We start from the raw sequence: 21,989 nt of genomic DNA, 5'->3' as shown, positions 1-21,989 counted from the left end.
TTTCTGGGTATCACTTCACATAAATGATCCAGATTTCATAGTTGTTAATACTAAAATAATGACAATCCGCCAATAAAAGACCAGCATTCTGGCATATAAAAATAACATGGAAAATCAGCAAAGGCAACATGAGGACAGGCTCAGGGGACAGAGCTGACATGTGTGCGTGCACCCGCCCTGGAGAGGCCAGACCCAAGCCATTTTAGGGTGAGTGCTTGGAGGTTAGGTCAGTGCAGAGAGACAAGGCAAGGGCCCAGTATACCCACAGAAAGACACTCAGATTTACGGGGCAGAAGGACAGAATGACGTTGAAAAGGATGCAGAAGGCACAGCCAAAAAGAATGGGAGAAAAGCAGGACAGGCAGTGTCAGGAAATGGAGAGCAGTGAAGGTCAAGGGCCGCTGGGCTCGGCCTGCAAAGGCAAGAGAGCTGGCAGTTAGTCGTTGCCTCCCCAAACCATACTACAGTCACGCACTGCAGGGGGCCCCTGGCGTAGAGTAGCTCACGCATTCTTTGCCACCAGGCATTATTACGCCTGCTCTAAAATGTGGAAGCCCAACCCAAGCGCTCACCTGTGCCCTGCAGAAAGCAGTCACAGGGCTGCTGACATCTTTTTTTTTTTTTTTTTTTTTTTTTTTTTTTTGACAGGCAGAGTGGACAGTGAGAGAGAGAGACAGAGACAAAGGTCTTCTTTTGCCATTGGTTCACCCTCCAATGGCCGCCAGCGGCTGGTGCACTGCAGCCGGCGCACCGCGCTGATCCGATGGCAGGAGCCAGGTACTTATCCTGGTCTTCCATGGGGTGCAGGACCCAAGTACTTGGGCCATCCTCCACTGCACTCCCTGGCCACAGCAGAGAGCTGGCCTGGAAGAGGGGCAACCGGGACAGAATCCAGCGCCCCGACCGGGACTAGAACCCGGTGTGCCTGCGGCTCCAGGCGGAGGATTAGCCTAGTGAGCCGCGGCGCCGGCCAGCTGACATCTCTTAAAGAGAACTCAAAGAGACAGGCAGCCGGGGCATCCGCCTTAGGGGCTGGCAGCCTCCCAACCACACGCCAGGAATCCACAACTCCATGAAAAGACGCCGACTCAGTTTTAATTGCCTGAAACAGCCTCCAAGCATGGCTTTGCGGAGCTGGGCAGAATACAGCATCTGTGACACACTCCCAATGTGAGTGACTCCTCTCTCGGGCGATCGCCAAGAGTTGACAGAAGAATGGCTGACTGCTGGTGGCATTTGTGCATGGCCAGCTGCCCCAGGCCATCCCACTTCCTCTAAACAGGTTAAATGTCTTCCAAGAGAGCATCAGAGGCCTTGGCCTGCCCTCAGCCAGCTGTAGCTCTAACAGGGCCCTGGAAGTCCGGAGATGCTCCTGCCTTTGCACCCCACAGGCCCCTGAGTCATCTGACCAGGGAAGGTCATCCAGAGTTTCTGGTGCCTTGTGATTTTGTGGGTCCCGGAGAGGGACAGCCACTCTGAAACCACATCACAGGAAGTGGTCCTTCCAGAACACCCCTGCTGGTGCGTGGCCTCTGGTTCCCAGTGACTCAGGCTCAGGAACCTGGCCAGTACACAGTGATGAAATGACCCAGAACAGCCTCATTGTTACCAAGGGCTTCCCCCACCCAGAGGACTTCAGTCCTGGGGAAATACACAACCCCACCCTCCTCCTCTCTACCCCAGTTCTTGTGCCGTGAGTCACCAACGTGCTGCGGGAGCCACTTCCACTACACACCTGGTCCAACAGGGTCAGAGGTATCATGGTGCATCCTCTACCCCGCCGGTTTCTCTCCTGTGCTCCTCAGAGCCCTGGAGTTCTCAGGGACACACAGGCTCCCTGGGGGTGGAGGAGGGAAGGAAGACTGGAAGGACCATGGTCTCCACCACCGCCACTTTCACCTGGTTTACGGAAGAGGGCTCAGTACACATTTTGATCCTTTAAAAGGTGTGGGAGGGATCATCCTACTGCATTAACAAGTTTGAAAAGCACTGTTTAAGACAGCTAAGCAGGGACTCGCACTGTGGCATAGGAGGTTAAGCATCTGCCTGCCATGCAGCATCCTGTATGAGTGCTGGTTCAAGTCCCAGCTGCTCCACTTCTGACCCAGCTCTCTGCTATGGCCTGGGAAAGCAGTAGAAGATGGCCCCTGTGCTTGGGCCCCTGCACCCTACAGGAGACTAGGAAGAAGCTCCTGGCTCCTGGGTCCTATCTCCTGGCTTCCGATTGGCCTAGCTCCAGCTGTTGTGACCATCTGAGAGTGAACCAGCAGATGGAAGACCTCTCTTTCTCTGTCTCTCCCTCTCTCTGTCTGTAACTCTGCCTCTCTTAAAAAAAAAAAAAAAAAAAAAAAAAGGCAAATCAGCACACCATCCACTGGGCCTAGCTAAACACAGGAACCTCTCTTCTGGGAATACCTGCTTCTTCTTCAGCAGTGACAGGCCCTACACAGGCCTCTCCCTTCCTGGTTTCAGTGCTCAGAAACACTTCCCAGCACCCAGCGTGGGGCTACTACAGACCACATTCCCCAGTCGCTCTGTCATTGTCATGCCTACTGCCTGTTGCTTGCTGCACTTAGGGGCCCTTTTCTTTCTTTCTTTCTTTTTTTAATTTTCTTTTGACATGCAGAGTGGACAGTGAGAGAGAGAGACAGAGACAAAGATCTTCCTTTGCCATTGGTTCACCCTCCAATGGTCGCTGTGGCCGGTGCGCTGCGGCCGGCGCACTGCGTTGATCCGAAGCCAGGAGCCAGGTGCTTCCTCCTGGTCTCCCATGCAGGTGCAGGGCCCAAGCACTTGGGCCATCCTCCACTGCACTCCCGGGCCACAGCAGAGCTGGACTGCAAGAGGAGCAACCGGGACAGAATCCAGCGCCCCGACCGGGACTAGAACCCGGTGTGCCTGCGGCGCCAGCCTGGGGTCCTTTTCAAAAAGTGTCCTAAGCAACTATGTGCTCCTACACACAGTGCAGGCCCACTTCTCAAACCAAGCCAAACAGCTCAAAAAGGGACAGGGAGAGGAGCATAAGGCATAAAAAGACACACACACACACCAGAGGACACCACTTGCTCCTGGCCATCAACAGAGATCCAGTGGCCAAAGCCTGACCATTCCCACTCTCCCTGAAGATTTTACTTATAAACATTTTCTCTGGAGAATACTCAAAGCTCCAGAAAAGTAGAAAGAATAGTTCGGGGCTGGTGCTGTGGCACATTGGATCAAAGCCCCAGCCTGCAGTGCCAGCATCCCATATGGGCACTGGTTCGGGTCCCGGCTACTCCACTTCTGATCCAGCTCTCTTCTATGGCCTGGGAAAGCAGTGGAGGATGATTCAAGTCCTTGGGCCCCTGCACCCTCATGGGAGACCCAGAAGAAACTCTTGGCTCCTGGCTTCAGATCAGCTCAGCTCTGGCCATTTCAGTCATTTGGGGAGTGAACCAGCAGAATGGAAGACCTTTCTCTCTCTGGCTCTAACTCTCTCTGTAATTCTGTCTTTAAAATAAATAAAATACTTTTTTTTAAAAAAAGAAAGAATAGCTCAACTATGACCATAATACCATTATCAGAAGAAAATTAACCTTCATTGCATAATAAATAAGATAAGCCCATATTCAAAACTATACAGTTATCCCATGTGTCTTTTATAGATACTTTTGACTCAAGACCTAATCAAGGTCCACTCATTAAATATAATACTTGGTCTCCATCTACAAGAGATTTTCTTATTTTTTTAAGAAAATAACAGTGAACCAATGCCATCTTACTAGTCAGAGTGATTAGTTTAAGTTCATAATTGATCATAATGATAGGATTAAGTGTCAAAAGGATCACATAAACAAGATCAGTGTCTGCTAATAATAACTGATAAAATTAAAAAAGTAGAGAGCAATCCAACATGGGAAGTGGGTTACACAGCAGACTCATAGAATGGCAGATGCCCTAAACAGCACTCTGGCCTCAGAATCAGCCCTTAAGGCATGCGGATCCAGCTAAAAAGCCCTTGAGAGTTTCTCAGGCATGGAAAGCCAAGACACTGTGGCAAAAAAATGACCCAAATGAAAGATCTCTGTGAGTGAGATCCCAGTGGAAACAACAGGCCATCAAAGAGGGAGGTACCTTTCTCTGAAGGGAGGAGAGAACTTCCACTTTGAACATGGCCTTGTCTAAATAAGGTCGAAGTTTGTGAACCAAGAAGCTTCCATAGCTTTGGCAGCTCATGACAAGAGCCTCGGGTGATTACTGACATCATAAATAAGAGTGTCAATTGTTAAATCAACAATGGGAGTCACTGTGCACTTGTTCCCCATGTAGGATTTCTGTCCTTAATGTGTTGTACTATGCGAATTAATAATAAAACTAGTCTTCAAACTGTACTTTATACTTTGTGTGTCTGTGTGGGTGCAAACTGTTGAAATCTTTACTTCATATATACTAAGTTGATCTTCTGTATATAAAGATAATTAAAAATGAATCTTAATGAAGAATAGGATGGGAGAGGGAGTAGGAGATGGGATGGTTTGCGGGTGGGAGGGAGGTTATGGGTGGACAAACCACTATAATCCAAAAGTTGTACTTTCGAAATTTAAATTTATTAAATAAAAGAAAATAACATTGAATTTGCTTAGGGGGTTAAGCCCATTTTTTGGTAGAATATCCCGCCTTCTGGATGTTTGTTAATAGATACAACTGAACAAGTGTGCATGCATGGTACACAAGAGACACTGTGTGCTACTTCATCACATCACCTCAGCAGCCCCAGAGCACTGGGCTGCCCCAGGTGCATGATGTTCGTCTGCATCACTTGATGAAATGCTGGCAGCCAGACTGCTGCACTGTAAGCTACACTGTCCCTTCAGAATCCATACACAGACTGCTGAAGTGATACTTGGAGACCATATGTATTTCCTAATACTCCATGATAACCTTTTGCTAACTAGTTTTGCATCCACTGATAAGCCTATCTGGCAGGCACAAAATAAATTTTCTAAATTAAGGACAGGCATTTGGCATATCAGTTAAAAAACCGGTTGGGATGTTTGCATCCCATTTTGGAGTACCTGGGTTCAAGTCCTTGGTCTGCTTCCAGCTCTAGCTTTCTGCTAATCCTTGGAAGCAGCAGGTGGACAGTTCAAGCAGTTAGGTCCCTATTACCCACATAGAAACCCTGGATTGAATTAAGTTCCTGCTTTAGTTTAGCCTAGCCCTAGCTCTTACTTTATTTTTGTTAAGATTTATTTATTTATTTGAAAGTCAGAGTTACACAGAGAGAGAAGGAGAGGTAGAGAGAGAGAGAGAGAGAGAGAGAGAGAGAGGTCTTCCATCTGCTGGTTCACTCTCCAGATGGCTGCAATGGCCAGAGCTGTGCCAATCTGAAGCCAGGAGCCAGGAGCTTTCTCTGGATCTTCCACATGGATGCAGGGGCCCAAGGACTTGGGCCATCTTCCACTGCTTCTCCAGACCATAGCAGAAAGCTGGATTGGAAATAGAGCAGCCGGGTCTCGAACCGGCGCCCATATGAAATGCCGGCATTGCAGGTGGCAGCTTACCCGCTATGCCACAGCATCAGCCCTCAGCCCCAGCTCTTACAGGCATGCATTTGGGGAGTGAACCAATGGAAGGAAGATCTCTCTCTCTCTCTCTCATCCCTTTTGCCCTTCAAATAAATAAAAATAAATTTAAAACTTTACTTTTTTATAAATTAATTAGCTGGCATTCTATAAAGTAGAGCCTTCCCTTGGAGCCAAATAGCATCCCACGTGGGCACTGGTTCGAGTCCCAGCTGCTCCAATTTCAGTCAAGCTCCCTGCTAATGGCCTGGAAAAAAACAGCAAAAGATATTCCAAGTATCTGGGCCCCTGCACCCATGTGGGAGACCTGGATGAAGCCAGTCTGGCCTGGCCCCAGTCACTGTGGGCTTTTGGGGAATGAACTATGGATGGAAGATATCTCTCTCTCTCTCTCTCTCTCTCTCTCTCTCTGTGTGTGTCTTCCACTTCTCTCTTTCTATGTAACTCTTCCTTTCAAATAAATAAATAAATCTTTGGGGAAAAAAATAGAAGAAGAGCCTTCCCTTTCCTCCACTCTCTGATTATATACACATGGAATATTATTATTATTATTATTATTACTATTATTTAGTGTGTTATAACCCATTACTGTCACCTTTATTTCAATGCTCAAGTTGTTACTCTGACCAGTGAGAGTCCTCCAAACCAGGCTCCTCGTTCTTTGCTCTGACCCCACTTGTCTCGGTACCACTGTCCGGCCTTCTGGCCAGGTCCCCCAGGCCTACCATGATGCTTTGCTGCTCCAGCCTGGGTGGAGCCATTCTCCTGGACTACTTTTGGATCTTCTCTTCTCAAGTAGATCAGCAAGTTTACCTTCACCCACCTTCCTAATCACAATTCCATTTTCCTTCCTCACTACTTCCTTTCCCTGACATTCATCATTTGCAACAGCATCATTTGTTGAGAAAGTGGGAAGACAAAGGGCGTAAGAGGAGGGAAGGAGACACAGGTTTACAGAAAACACAGGGATAGTACCAACCACTTACTGGTCAATGAGACGCTTCTTTTATTTACGGCTGAGAACATGATTGGTTAACTCCAAAGAAATTTCTATCTCATGGGGCTGGCGCTATGGCTCAGCAGGTTAAAGCCCCAGCCTGTAGTGCCTGCATCCCATATGGGTGCCAGTTTGAGTTCCCGCTGTTTTACTTCTGATCCAGCTCCCTGCTAATGTGCTTGGGAAAGCAGTGGAAGATGGCCCAAGTGCTTGGGTCCCTGCACCCATATGGGAGACCAGAAGAAGCTCCTGGCTCCTGGCTTCAGATAGACTCAGCTGCAGCCATCACAGCCATTTAGGGAATGAATCAGCAGATGGAAGATCTCTCTCTCTCTCCCCCCTCTCTGTAACTGTCTTTCAAATAAAAAAATAAAAAAACTTTTTAAATTGCTATCTCATGATTCCATGTATGAAAGTTTACTATGAAATCTATATTCAACCACTTTATTTCATATTCATATAAAACACATGTACAAGAAAAAAGTACTGCTGACTCCCTTGTTCCCTGGTTCTCTCCTCCTCTTCGTTTATTTGTCTCCATTAGCACTTACTACCGCCTAAACTCTATAAAATAAACTTAATTATTTTGTTCATTTTCATTCTTGTCCCACTAGAATAAATTCCATGGAACTGCATGTGTATGTGTGTGTGTGTGTACATACTGCTTTGTTCACTACTACACTGCTAGTATCTAAAATACTGCCCAGAATACAGCAGGTGCCCCATAATTGTTGGTGAATAAGTAAAATGACTAGGCCAGGACCACAGGCCTAGAGGTAGGCAGGCGCTGCAGTTTATCCTTGAAGCCTCTGGTTCACTGTCACCTCCCAAGCAGTCAATGATGTCCTTTCTGGGCTCTCAGAGCCCTTCCTGTATCAATGGATCCCAGCACTCAAAATATCATGTCACCACTGTTTATTTACACGCCTGCCTTACCTGAAAATCCGCAAACTCCCCTAAAGCAAAGGCAGCCTTATCTCCCCAGCACTTAGTACCGGAGCAGGCACAAAGTGTTTGCTAAACTCCTACCTCAGGCCAAGAAGGTGCCCTTTCTCCAGCCCTGGGCTACCTGCTGCACTTCTCCCGCTTGCCCCGCCTTCTGCCCCGAGCACCTGAGACAGGCTCTTGGCGCAAAGGCGGCTCACAAAGGGCCCTTTGACTCCACCACATGGGTCTATTTCAGGAAAAACCACAGTCCCCTGCACCTGTTACTAAGGCCAGTGTCCCTGCAGCCTTGAGGCAACACAGAGCCACAGTGTTCACCAGGAAACAGGAGCAGGAACACGGCACTGGCAGAGCCAGCTGGGGAGGGCCGAGGGACTGCGGGGGAGAGAGGAGAGGCAGTGGGAAGGTGGAGGGGGCAGAGCTGCCGAGCGTCAGCATCGTGAGCGGCCCAGCCAGGGGCTGCAGGAACAGCAGGTTACAGCCCTGCCTCGAGATCTCTCACCTGCTCTTTTCTCTCAATCTTCTTTTCACTTTGCTCAGGAACCGGACTCTCGGGGGGCACAGTCAGCCGCAGCCTACAGACATTTGCCTGCAAGAGGTGGACAGGAGAAGCAGGTTAGCAACCATCGGTCAGGAAGAAGGGGCCAAGTGACCTTGAGCTTCGCACAGCCTGTTCCTCCCACCAGGCCATGGGAGCCACTGTACCAATCAGGAGAGGAACAACGAGGAGACCAGCCCGTGCCTGGCCCTGCAGAGTCTGCTGCCCCAAACGAGAGAACAACCGAGGACTTCAGAGAACTCAAATCTCTCTTAAATGCCCATATTCCATTCAATGATCTCACTTCACAAGTGCCGACCAAAACACACCCGGAAGGCCAGGTGCCAAAAGACACACAGCGATTATCTCTACAATGGTGAGATTTCAGGTGACTGGGGTGAAAGGATGTTTTCAAGTTAACAATTCAATTTTTCTACAGCAGACATGTACACGTTTAATTGCAAAGCTTAGAAAGAAAAGTCTGTATTCACAGCAGCATTATTCATACTAGGCAAAAGGTGGAAACACCCAAATGTCCACGACAGGTAAATGGATAAATGCAAACTGCCAGGCTGTTGCTAGGCATCTGGGATGGAGGATCCTGTGCATGGGAGATCTATCTCTGTCTCATCCCTTCTAACCCCGTATCTCTAACTCTACCTCTGCCTCCCTCTATAACTCTACCTTTCAAATAAATAAGACTTTTTTTAAAAAAATAAAATGGGGGGGGGGGGGTAGCGCGCTGTGGCATAGTAGGTAAAGCCATCATCTACAGTGTCAGTATCTCATATGAGAGCCAGTTCGAGACCTGGCTGCTCCACTTCCGATCCAGCTCTCTGCTATGGCCTGGGAAAGCAGTAGAGGATGGCTCAAGTCCTTGGGTCCCTGCACCCACATGGGAGACCTGGAAGAAGCTCCTGGCTCCTGGCTTTGGATAGGCCCAGCTCCGGCTGTTGTGGCCATTTCAGGAGTGAACCAGTGGATGGAAGACTTTTCTCTCTGTCTCTTTCTCTCTCTATGTGTAAACTCTACCTCGCAAATAAAATGAAATCTTTTTTAAAAATAAACTAAACTGAACTTATGAAATAAAACATTTGACTCCAAGGTTGTTTGGCAGTTGCATTAAGGTCCTGTCTTAGGCAAGAGAGGGGCTTTGATGGAGACACAAAGGAGCACGAAGGAGCCTATCCACGGATGGGCCAGCTGTCCAGGAGCAATGGAAACCCAGCATGAAATAGAATCACACTCCCTCCTGCCAAGATGGCCACAGGGATCATTATAGCAGAGAAAACAAATTACAGAACAAAATGTGCAAAATTCTGCTTTTGCTCTGAACATCCTGATAATTTGTGCAGATTAAGGGAAAAATATTATCAAGGAAACACAACCAACTATTGATGGCATTTATCTCTGGAATTTCTGTGTTGTCTGCAACTGTTTCAAGTATATGTTAGTTTTTAAATTAATATAACAATATAGTGGCAATGGCAAAAATGAAGAATAAGAATGTGTCAGAAAGAGACAGTCTGCTTTGGGAGCAGCAAAGAGGACATACTAGACAAGGTCTGGAAGGTTCTCTGAGTTCCTACGGAAGCACTATGGAAAGGAACCCCTGAACTCACCTATCACATTGACCCCACAGAGTGCACTTCCCTCTATGAATCACCTTCAGCAATCTTCCCATGGGAAATTCTCCCCATGTGACATCAAGGCCCCATAGCTTATCTCTGAGCGTTATGATGCCGATCACCATGGCTTCCTGAAAATTAGATATATAATACCCAGAGCCACCCCAGGCTGGGAAGCACCTAAGAGTTAGGTAAGGCACTTTTTTTTCAGTGGGTTTCCACGGCTGGCTCAGCCCTCGTGCTCTGAACAATGCAGAGAAGGGCATCTCACTTACCCTGACTGCTACAGCTATTGGACCAGCCATCCCTGCAAGCAAGCATCCTTTCGAGTGGATCAGAGCAGGAAGCTGGACTCAGCAAAACTCATTACTCAGCTACTAAGCACCCACTACATGTAAAGGACCATGAGGGTACCTTGATGACAAAGAAATGGCTGTGCCCCCCAGGAACTCACACTCTAGAACCATACCCAAACAAGGCAATCAGAGACCCTTAGCATAACCAATGCAAGGCCCCTGAGAGGCAGGGTAGCTTGTAGCTAAAGCCTAGTGGAACTACACTTCCTGGTTTCCAATACAGTCAGTCCACATAAGCTCCTCATCTGTGGATTCAGCAAACTGTGGATCAAAAATATTCAGAAAAAGGGGCAGGTGCTTGGCCTAGCAGTTACGATGCCACTTGGGATGCCCATATCTCATACTGGAATACCTGGGCTTCAGTTCTGGCTCCACCCCCAATTCCAGCTTCTTCCTGCTAAGACGCATCCTAGAAGGCACATGATGATTTAAGGATTTGGTCCCCGCCACCAACGTAGGAGAATGGGATTGAGTTCCTGACTCCAGGCTTCAGCCTGGCCCAGCCATGGCTATTGCAGGCTTTTGGAAAGTGATCCAATGGTTTGGAACTCTCTCTCAAAAATTTTTAAAGATATATTCAAGGGGCCAGCATTATGACACAGCAGGTTAAGCTGCCACCTGTGGCACCAGCATTCCATATCAGAGCACTGGTTTGAGTCCTGGCTGCTCCCACTTCTGATCCAACTCCCTGTTAATGCAGCTGGGCAAGCAGCGGAAGGTGGCCCAAGTACTTGGGTCCCTGCCATCCAGCTGAGAGACCTAGAGAGAGTTCCAGGCTCCTGCATTACTCGTGGCTCAGTCCCAGGCTTTGTAGCCCTTTGCAGATTGAACCAGTGGGTGGTAGATCTCTTTCTCTCTGTCTCTCCCTCTCCCTGTCACTCTTTCAAATAAATAAAATACACCTTTAAATATATATATATATATATATATAAGAATACACCCACACACATGTAGATTTAGAATAAAAAGTTGCATTCGTACTAAAGTACAGATTTTTTTCTCTAAACAACACAGCAGGACAACTGTTTACGTAGCATTTACATTTTATTTGGTAATGTAAATAATCTAGAGATGGCTTAAAGTATACGGGCAGATGTCCATAGGTGCTACACAAAGATTATACCATTTTATATAAAGGGCTTGAGCATCCCCAGATTTGGTGTCCACCATGGGTCCTGGAACCAATCTCCATAAATTCTGAGGGACACTGTACATCTACTAGCATGAAGCCTTCAGAAAACTACCTGATTGTCAGTGTTTCAGCTACCTTGGTTGTGCAGCAGAACCAATGGTACTGTATCTCCTTGGGATTAAATCAGCTACTATGTATAACAGTGCAAGTTTTCTGGCATGTATTAAGTCCTCTGAGTTCTTTATTATCAGGAAGGGGACGCCAATCTTAATTAGAGCTGGGACTGGATGATAAGGCTCCTAGAGATGACATCCGAGCTAAGTATAGAAGGGCACCAAGGACTCTGCAGGACAGTGAGGTTGGAGAAGCTATCGTCTCCATGGTAACATAGACAACTACCGAGCAAGGCAGGCCAAGCAGGCCAGAGGTACAGATGCTGGTGTGTTCAGAGAATCCTAAGAGGACCTGCAGCCCAAGCTAGAATAGGAGACGAAAAGGAACACGTAGGCAGGTGCCAAATTCTAGGGTGCAGAAGCACGTGTTCTAATGAGAAAACAATGGAGAACCATTGAAATCCAAGTTCCTTTCAATACTGACTCAACTGACGGTTACTGAGCACCTCCTATGTCCCCCGCACTGAACAGCCTCGTGGTGCTTGGCAGAGTCTCAACACGTAAGGAGTGCTTGCTTCACAAATGTCATGTAGGTTGAACTGAAACAAAGCAAGCAGATTATACCTGAAACTCCCTATTATATCTTCCACTTTCTTCAACCCAAGCCCCCTGAGAGCTATGGATAGCACTCAGGCTTCCTCTCCAAGAAAGGGCACAACCAGGGCACCCAGGGAATTCAGCGGGCTCCCAGGGCCTCCTTTCTGACCCCTCTGTGGAAGCAAGGGGTCTGGGCCTCTCACCTTGGGAGCACCCGGGGATCCACATCCATCATGCTCTGAGCTTCTGCACCTGGGCTCACTCAAGGGAAAAACATCCACCTCAAATAAAAAGGAGAGGACTTATTTAGTCAAGGCCGTATCACAGTGGAGGTTCCTTCCTCCCTTCAGAGAAAGGTGCCTCCTTCTTTGATGGCCTGTTCTTTCTGCTGGGGTCTCATTCACCGAGATCTTTCATTCAGGTCATTTTTGCCACAGTGTCGTGGCTTTCCATGCCTGTGAGACTCTCGTGGGCCTTTTAGCGAGATCCAAATTCCCCAAGGTTGATTCTGAGGCCGGAGTGTATATAAAGATAATTGAAAATGAATCCTGATGAAGAGTGAAATGGGAGAGGGAGAAGGAGAGGGGATGGCTGCGGGTGGGAGGGAGGTTACTGGGGAAAAAGCCACACAATGCAAAAGTTGTACTTTGTAAATTTACATTTATTAAATAAAAAAAAGGAGAGAAGAAGATGACCCAGGGAGGTGACAGGGATTTGCTTATTGGTTTAGAAACATGGATTTCCCTAAGGAAATTAACCAAATGTATTTACATATCTCTCAGGCCTGCTCAGCTTGGTGACTGCAGGTCACTGCCCAGCATTCCCTAGGAACAGGAGGTGCAGCCCCTCCCTGTGGGTGTGGCCAGGAGGCAGACCACACACACACTCTGATCAGCAGAAGAATCAAATCAGCAGATTGTAGGCCAGGTTGTGTGGGGAGTGGAGCATGACCCATCTAGATTAGGTCTCTGAGCTCCTGTGGCCGTGAACTTGCACTCTGATTATCTACATCAGGGTGGGGCAAAATTTTTCTGTAGAGGGCCAGGGCGTAAATATTCAGCATTTGCAGGCCTGTGTAAAAACAAAAACAAAAACAAAAAACAAACAAACAAAAAAAAACAATCCTAGCTCAGAGGCACCCAAAACAAGCCAGGGCGAGGTTTGTTCTAGGGGTAGGAGCTGGCCGTCCTCAGATCTCCATCCTTGGACTCTTGTTCCAGGTGGTATAAGTGTCCTGGAGCCCCTCTGTCCCATGCTGAGGCTGTTTCCAAGCAAAATTCATGAATAGGAGAAGAGTAACCACGCCCCTCCTCCCTGCTCTCTGGCTCACTCCTGCACAAAGCACGCCACATGCCCGAAATGTCAGGATCCAGAGAGGAAACAGGTGGATGAAGGCACACAAAGATAGCAGTGTGAGTTGGAGCAGTCTGACTCTGGCCCTGCTCCTACCATGACCTTGCCCTGTTTCCCACAAGGCCCCCAAGGAATCTTTCCAGAGCAATGTCCTAAGAGTGTCAGGGGGGAGCAGTGCTTAAGAAAGCGTGCTCATCTCCGGCTGCACCTACCTGGGAAGCATCCTGATACTACTCTTTCAGATGCTCTCAGGGAATCGGCCTTGGCTTGGCTATTCAAAGCTTCCCAGCGACTCTACGTGGGACCAGGGCTGAGAACCACTGCCTTAACTGTGCAACAGGATGAGACAAGTGGAACATTTGGAGCCCTTCCCAGAAGTGTCAGTCTCCTCACCTGCGGCAGCTTTCCCAACCATTTGTCACCTGTTTCCTGCCCATAGGTGATGAGATGGCTCCATTCCAAGTGGCTTCCTGTTTTCCCATTTGTCCATCCAAAGCTCGGTGTGGCTTCTTTTGAACCCTGGTGAGACTCCTCATTTCAAGCACCTATCCCACCAGGCTTGGGTGAGAGGGTCTCTAAACCTTCTCCTCAAGTAGTTAATCACAGGTGACACAAGCAATGGGGAGAGGGGGGCACAGGCTTCTGGGAGAACACAGGAAGGAGTGTTCAGGGCAGACTTCTTGGAGGAGATGACCCTCATTATAGGAGAAGTGCAGAAAAAGTCAACGAGGCAAGGCATTGGAAACCCAAGGAATGGCAAGTCATCTGGAGTATCTCAGAAGAGCATAGAGGGAGACGGAACAGAACAGGCAAGGGCCTGGATGATAAACTAAGGAGTTTTCCTGGCGTGGCGAGGATGTCCTGAAAGTAGAGGAGGCAAGTGACTGGGTTTTGCATTTTAGCAAGATTGCTCTGGTCTTAAACAATGAATAAGCATCAGCAGTGATTGGCATTTAGGGAACATCACTCATCTAAAGAGGGAAAGAGGTCAACACTGCTGTATTACTCCAGTGTGATGGAAAAGTACTAGTACAATTTTTAAGACCATAGCACGTGCAATGGCTGAAAGCATCTTAGCTTGAGTCATTCCAACAGGTCTCTAGTTAGACTGCTCTGGGTCCACAGCTCCTTGTATTCAATGGGCTGTCAACTTTTGAGATTTACAGACCTGAAAGGGTTTCGCAAGTTAGCAGAAGCCGGATGGTACTGTAGCCTTCTCTTGTTGAGACATGCGAGCCCAGTATTTATCATATAGAAAAACACAATAGGAACCTCATGTATTGCCCATCCTCAGTGCCCTGGAGATGAGGAACAGGTCAAAGTCACAATCCACACCCTCTGCAGGACATCCACGCTTTCTTTAGAAATCAGGATCCCTTAGGAGTTCTGAGAACTCAGGTCTGTTCATCTGCATGGATCACAGCAAGACAGAACAACAGTAGAGTCTGGGACATTTTATTCATTATTTATTTTTGAGCCTACAACTGTCATTATTTTTTTCAGTGGCCGAGGCTCTTTGGCTAAGCCCACAACCTGACCTGTCGGGGGCTGGCTCCACAGGGCCCTGCTGAGAAGCAGGCCTGTTTTCCGGCCCCCTCCCCTGAGGGATGCTGCAGCCGGCTTCCTTCCACGAGATGCCGAGGTCCCACAACATCCTGCGTGCCTTCCTCAGCGCTTATGTGCACAGATGTTTCTATCTACTAGGAAGAGGAAGTGAGGTAAACACCTGCCAGACCCCTTCACAAGCCACCTCGGGAGAATTCCTTATTTTGCACCAATGGCACAGTCACAGATGTGGGGAGGGTGGAGCACTGGCCAGGGAAGGAAGACTGGCAGGCCTGTTCTTGTTTATTTAGCAGAAGACCCTGGCAAACAGAACAAAATACCAGTAAAGGCAGGCTAGGAAATGACCCCATCCTGTGGCCTTGTTAGGCTTTGTTTTGTTTATGTACCACTGAGCAGCCACGATACCAGCCACCCCAGCCAGCGGCTTTGTTATCTACAGAGCATGGTGCTGGGAGAAAACTCTTGACAGGTCTAGCATCCCATACCATCCTAGCTGAACAGCTTAGCCAAAAATACTCAACTGCACAAAGCAACACGTGCCTTCCCCCCAAACCTGGCCACACGTTTGACCTTTCCTTTCAAAGGCTCATTCAGCAAGATTGACTCATGTTTACAAAATCAAAATCATGAAGCTAAGTCAATATTTTAAAAATTGTTTCCCCCAGTCCCCAAGGTCATCATTCTGGCCGTGGCTATTCTGCAGCCAATTTATCTTCCTGCTGTTGCCATAGATAAAACTATTTTTAGTGCACAACTGGTTGGAAAGCAGAGGATTTTTTTTTTTAATTTCACAACTCCTGCTGGTTGGCACCCATAATGCCTCTCAGAGCTTTGTTTATCAGCTTACAGAAATTACCCTCCCACCTGTTTTTTTCCCCTTGAGAAATGATTTCAGATAAGAAGGAAGTACAAACTGCAGGTGGCAGCCATTGAACAAAGGCCAGCTGGTGACAGTCTGCTCAGCCACACTGTCCTTGGCCGCTGACTCAGAGAACTCCCTGCTCAGCGTCCGCCGTCACCACCATGTCTGGTTGGCTTGAACATGTGGACAAGGATAGCCCCTAATTTGAGAAGCACTTTGGATGAAACAGAAATATACTTTTTTTTTTTTTTTGACAGGCAAAGTGGACAGTGAGAGAGAGAGACAGAGAGAAAGGTCTTCCTTTGCCGTTGGTTCACCCTCCAATGACCGCAGCAGCCGGCGCGCTGCAGCTGGCGCACCGCGCTGATCTGATGGCAGGAGCCAGGTACTTATCCTGGTCTCCCATGTGGGTGCAGGGCCCAAGCACTTGGGCCATCCTCCCACTGCACTCCCTGGCCACAGCAGAGAGCTGGCCTGGAAGAGGGGCAACTGGGACAGAATCCAGCGCCCCGACCGGGACTAGAATGTGGTGTGCCGGCGCCGCAAGGTGGAGGATTAGCCTAGTGAGCCGCAGCGCCAGCCGAAATATACTTTTAATGGCTGACATATAGTATTCAGACAAATGACATTTACTTTCAGCATCCCAATGGCAATCACCCTGTGAACTCCAGCTCACCCTGCAGAGCTAAACTCAACATCCCCTACAGCCCAGAGCCCTTTCTCACATGCAGCGGAAAGATCTTTCCTCTAGATTTCACTCCCTGGCCCATTAGAACAATCACCACTCCACGCAATGGAAATCTACGACAACGTCAACGTCAACCTCCAAAGGCAGAGGAAGCCCCAAGGCCCAGACATCCACCACACAGAACTACAAATATCTAATAAATCAACTAACCAATTGATAAATCTCAGCTTCCCTCCAATCCATCTCCAGAATGCACACACACACACACACACACACACAACCTACGACATCTGCCAGTCCCAAGCAGCATTGGAAACCCTATAAACAAGGAGAATCCTACGACCTTCAGCTATTTCTTCCCAGAGCAAGCGTGAATGCGCCCAGGACGGCCACGCACGGCGTGATTCAGAGCTCTGAGGGCCACAGTCCAAAGCACCTCCCCTGTCTTATTCAGAAGGTAGGGCCTTTGCAAAAGCATGTCACGATGTGCCAGACACCAAAGCACCTGTAACTAAAAATAAACCTCGAAAGTAAATATTTGAGAAATAAATCCTCATAAAAGTTATCTGGTGTACTAGGCACATGGGTGTCCACCCACAGTCTCACCCTCGCACCCCAACCAGTCGCTCCATCTGGACAGTAACCCAGAGAAGTTCATGCAATCTGGTCACACGCGTACCCTGTGTAGGTTTAGGGCCAGCTTTTCAGTGACTTCATTCTTTCTCAATGGCTACTGTGTTCCAGCACAGAAAAATTTCCATAAAAAAAAAAAAAAAAAGGAAAATGCCCATCTTGGAGTTGGGCCGGGCCTGCGGTTGGAAACCCCTTGGACATAACAGGGATCTTGCTCTGGGAAGCTAACAGGGACAACTAGAGTCCTCCTGACCTTAAGTGTCTGACGTGTACAAACACAACACACCCCAGAACCCACGCCTTTCTTCCAGAGCTAAATAAAGATAAGTTATAAGGGAACCACCATCCCTTGGCTGAGGTCCTGAATGGAAAAGCAAAGAAGTTTGTCTGGGGCCAGCGCTGTGGCTCACTTGGTTAATCCTCCGCCTGTGGTGCCGACATCCCATATGGGCGCCGGGTTCTAGTCCTGATTGCTCCTCTTCCAGTCCAGCTCTCTGCTGTGGCCCGGGAGGGCAGTGGAGGATGGTCCAAGTACTTGGACCCTGCACCTGCATGGGAGACCAGGAGGAAGCACCTGGCTCCTGGCTTCGGATTGGCCTAATCACGTGTTGACCCCCCTGGTGCGGGGGAGGGGGGGACTCATCACTACAGTCTCAGTCCTTGTAAAGAGGTGCCAAGTGGTAAGTATGGAACATCAGGATAAACGGGAGAACTGAGACAGCCACACATCAAGTCCCGAACAATATACTCGGAGGTGCTGATCTGGGAAGAAATGGGGACTATGAAAGAGGTAACTTGCACCTGCCGAACATTTCTTCACAGAGCATCGGGAGAGATGGACAGAGACACTACTAAGACTGCAGAGCACCAGTATCTCCACGGGGAAACTTCCCTGGGGAGGGGCCCAGGGCTTTCAGAGCTGAGGCTGCTGCCAGTGTGCCAGGATTCAAATCAGAAAGTGCTCTGCATAGTCCCACATCTCACACTACCGTGCTCCTGCGAGTTTGAAAAGTGGGCACCCACCTTGGCTAAACTCACTCCGGAATCACCAACGATAGCAACAAAGTTTAGCGTTTAAATACACTCATTACTTTTGGGTCTCTGCAGAAATACCGCCCCTGCACCTTATAAACCTGGCTTGACAGAGGAGGCAGGAAGGGGAGGAAGTCTCTGGGAACTCCAGAAAATCCCTAAATCCTAGCCCTCCAGCAGTTGGGGCGGCCATGAGGTGTGCAGAGCGAAGATGGTGACCCCAAGCTGTGACAGAACTGGAAAGTTGGGCCCAGGGGGAAGCGTCGGGGCCAGGGGTCAGCTCCCGCGCGTCGCCATCCCCAGAGCCCTCCAGATGGAGGAATGGGGCGGCGGTGGTTCCCCGACCCCAGCCACTCACCCTCCTGCTGGGCGTCCCGGGCGCCCTGGAGCCGCTGCCCGAGAGCAGGGTGACGGTGGACGTGGAGCGCAGCATCCCGCAGCGGCTGTCGGCGGCGGGCTGGGCAGGGCGCTCCTCCCGGGCAGAATAAGCGTGCGGGACCCGCCCTGCGTGGGGGCCAGCGCGGGCCACTTGCGGCTCCGGCTGCTGCGCGGCGGGAGCGGGAGCGGGCGGGGGCGGGGCCAGGGGCGGGGCCGGGGCGGGGCCGAGCGCGTCGGCCGGACCCGTCCTGCTGCATTTTCTTCCCGGGACGCAGAGTGAAGCGACGTCCCCGCCCACAGCGCTGCGCCGCCCCCAGGGTCAGTCCCGGGGCGGGAAGCGGCCCTAGACGCGCAGGAGACTCAAGGTCCCTGTGTCGCCTGCAGAGTCGGAGTCCGCCTGCCTACTTCAGCCTCGCGGCCCGCTGCTGACCGCCCACTCCCTCCCCCGGCTTCCCCAGCACTCTCTGCCGCCCCCCCGGCGGGGTGGGGGTCACTGGGACCTTCACCCTTGTCACTCATTGAGTATTTATTGAGTGCCTATCATAAGTCCCTCCCAACAGCCAGCACAATCAACCGGCCCCCTGTCCTTCAGGTGTTTGCAGTCTGGTGGGGACAGCCTGCAACAGCAGGTGCAGGTGCTGAGAAGAGATACTATGTGCCGTGGGAGACCACACGTAGCCTGACAGCCAGAAAGGGGCTCCGAGAGGAAGTGATGACGAAGCTAAGACCTGAAATGCAAGTCCGAGTAAGGCGGACACAGAGGCCGTCACAACTGCTCCTATTGTTTATTCAGTGATTACCGTGGGGCCTGGCTGTCCAGCACCTGGCAGTCATGACGTCATTTAATCCTCACAGCCACCCTTTGAGGTGGGCATCATTATTATCCCCATTTTACAGATGAGAACATTGACTCACCGAGGAATTGAGTAACACAGCAACAGCTCCGCCATCTGCTAGGTAGCAAAGCCAGCGAGGGAACCCCTAGTCTGACCCAGTTGGGGAGGAGGGCCTTGCTTGTCTACCCTGCACCCCCCTGGCAGAGGGAGGACACAGTGCCAGGCCAAAAGAGCTGTTATGTGCAAAAACGGGAGTGAGGCAAGGGAAGGTATGTGTATTTTTTAAGAAAGTCGAAATATCCCTGTGCAAGGGGCAAATATTGGAGAAGGAGCCAAAGGACAGGAGGTTGGGTCATGAACAATACGGTGTGCTTAGCTGGGTCTTTGTCCTGGGTGCAAGGTGAGACACAGCCTACCTGGTTCCTCAAAGTCCTGGTCAAACACTGCCTCCCCACTGCGCTCTCCTGGACCCCCTGTCCTGGGTGCTCCTGCTCATAGCCCCAGCAGTTCTTGGGACCCAGTGGGTGTGCCTCTCCTGCTTCCTCCTGAACTCCCAGAGTGAGGCCAAGAGGGAAGATGCAAAAGGAATGGTGCTGAACAGAATTCCAAGGGATCCTGTGAAATGTGGTGCTTTGGCAGGTGAGGAGATGGAGGCCGGTGGCTCTAAGTGACTTTCCCAAAGCCATAGGCGGTTCTGTATCATTCTCCCCACAGCTGTGCCTGGGTCCCGTGTGCTCTGTGTACATTCCTCACCCAGTTCTCACAAGGACCCCACAAGGTGAATGCTAAGGACACTAACACCATGTGCCCTAGGTTAGCACGTGAATGACAAGGGCCAGCCACCTAGTCCTCCTCTTCCCCTTCTACTTACTCTTGGGAGAGAAGAAAAAAAAAACAAAAAACACCCAACACAACAAAAACTGAGTCTGCCTTTCAGTTAAAAGGGGGCAAAATGTATTAAAAGCCACCACGGTAGCAGACCTCTGCTTGGGTACCTCAGTGGAACAAAGCTACTGATTATTGTTGTTTTGTTATATTGCCCCAAGGAGAAAGGAAGTGCGCTGTTGTTCAGATGTGGTCAAATTAACCTGGCATCATCAATGTTTATTTATATCATGGCGACGAGCAAGTGACCCATGGCGATGGAGGCAGCACTTTGAGAGGGAGGATGCCCCATGCATCCATTTTTCCTCCATCCACCCAAGTTTCTCTCATTTTGCTAATACCGTACTTTCACACTGTGTAGTAGTTCATTTAAAAAGCAGTAGGTTGCTCACCAGCTTCTAAGTTCTGTGGAAGAACAGTGGTGTTTACACCTTTGCTTGCCCAATCTGTAGACCAGGTAATTGGCATGTGGTAAGTGCACAGTATATGTTGAATGAATGAAGCAATGTTCTTATAGAACAAGATTTCAGCTCATGATCGTGCAAAACAGAACCTGAGATCCTTGCCAGCTGAGCTTCTAGGGTGGATCTTGGTCTTCAAGCAAGTGCTAGTCGAAGCAGTCACAGTCCCAGGATTGTTCCAACCAGGACAGTTCCCCACAGTTGACTGTCTCAAAGGACCATGGGTGGTGATGGAGCAGATGCCAGGATTGGGCTTAGGCCTCAGCGCCTCCCTACCAGGCCAACACTAGAGGGCTGAGGTCATAAGAAACTGAAAGAAGGCCAAGTGGGAGCCTTCAGAAAGTGAGAAAGAAGGGAAATGGAAAGACACGTAGGACTGGGAAATCAATGGGAAGGTGGATCTAGAATGAAGAGGAAAACGTCAAAAATAAATGACAGTCACAGGTTTCTATTTGAGTGCCAGGAGAAGAAGCTATACAAAAGACGGATTGCCTCTTTTCAAAAGAGAAATCAGACTGAGAACTTCAGCCCCAGCCAGGAGCCCCCAGGCTCTGCAGACCACAGTCGGGAAGAGGACAGAAGTGAGAGGGGCAAACCTGGGGTTTTGGTGTAGAAGGTCACCACGCTCCCCATCCGCATGCCCGGCCGACTCCAGGCCCGAGATGAAGGAGGGCTGGAGCGAACAGGATTAGACAACAGTGTCTTGGCTGCCATTGTTTCCCATCTACTAAATTTCTCTGCTGAAGTCCAGGTATGCAGAAAATTCTAGATGCCTGTATAAATTCCCTCCATTTATCTCAAAACTAATTACTAAATGACACCTCCTTCTCCCATCCTGGTTCCTAAAATTCTCGTTCAAACCCTCCAGATCTCTGCTTTCCAAGTTCTCTTTCTTGCTTTCTGCCTAGACTCTGTTCACACTCTGTCAGCGTCTTCAGTTGAGGAGCTTGTGATGGGACCTATTTCTCTGGCCAAGTCCTGAGCCGCAGACACTGTTACTGTTTCTCAGCGGAAACAATCAGGAATTGGATCACTGGACAAGGGCACAGCATAGGTGAACCCAAGCAGGGCCAGCCTGCCTGACACTTTGTGCCCTCTTCACTCTGACGTCTCTGATGCCTCCCTTTCTTCCTCTTCCATTCACTTGTGACAACATCCCAAAGTCCTGGCTGACTCTCCTGTTCTGAATGCCGTGCAGACCAAACTTCCACAATGAAGAAAGGACACATTTCCAACCCAAGGTCAAAGTGTTAAATTACAGAGCACCTTTAGATAGAGCAGGACAAGAAATACCCACATTCATGGGGTGTCTGAGAAGCATAGAACAGGGCCTCGAGATAAGGAAAGAAGGCGGAGAGGAACCCAATACCCTGGCCAGATCTCCCAGATCCACTGTTTCTAAATCTGTCTAGACGCAGGGGCTGG

At 49.4% G+C, this 21,989-nt stretch overlaps 1 protein-coding gene across 4 annotated transcripts in view; it reads right to left on the bottom strand.

Moving 5' to 3' along the window:
- Positions 1-18,574, bottom strand: part of MYZAP (myocardial zonula adherens protein) — a 100,740-nt gene extending 82,166 nt beyond the window's left edge. For 2 of the 4 annotated variants that reach the window (XM_008268955.3, XM_008268956.4), the window contains exons 1-3: positions 18,363-18,574; positions 12,074-12,151; positions 8,009-8,095 (exon numbers count right to left, since the gene is read on the bottom strand). In XM_008268955.3, the coding sequence (XP_008267177.1) occupies positions 8,009-8,095; positions 12,074-12,151; positions 18,363-18,437 (240 nt within the window). In that variant the 5' untranslated portion in view covers positions 18,438-18,574. The remainder of the gene's footprint in view (positions 1-8,008; positions 8,096-12,073; positions 12,152-18,362) is intronic. The other 2 variants (XM_002717707.5, XM_070054263.1) reach the window with 2 other exon arrangements.
- Between the last annotated feature and the right edge of the window lie 3,415 nt (positions 18,575-21,989).

The sequence above is a fragment of the Oryctolagus cuniculus genome, chromosome 12, assembly GCF_964237555.1.
Source record: "Oryctolagus cuniculus chromosome 12, mOryCun1.1, whole genome shotgun sequence".
NCBI classification, from domain to species: Eukaryota; Metazoa; Chordata; class Mammalia; order Lagomorpha; family Leporidae; genus Oryctolagus; species Oryctolagus cuniculus.
Note: the sequence above shows the minus strand (reverse complement) of the source record. Positions and strands in the feature narration are given on the sequence as shown.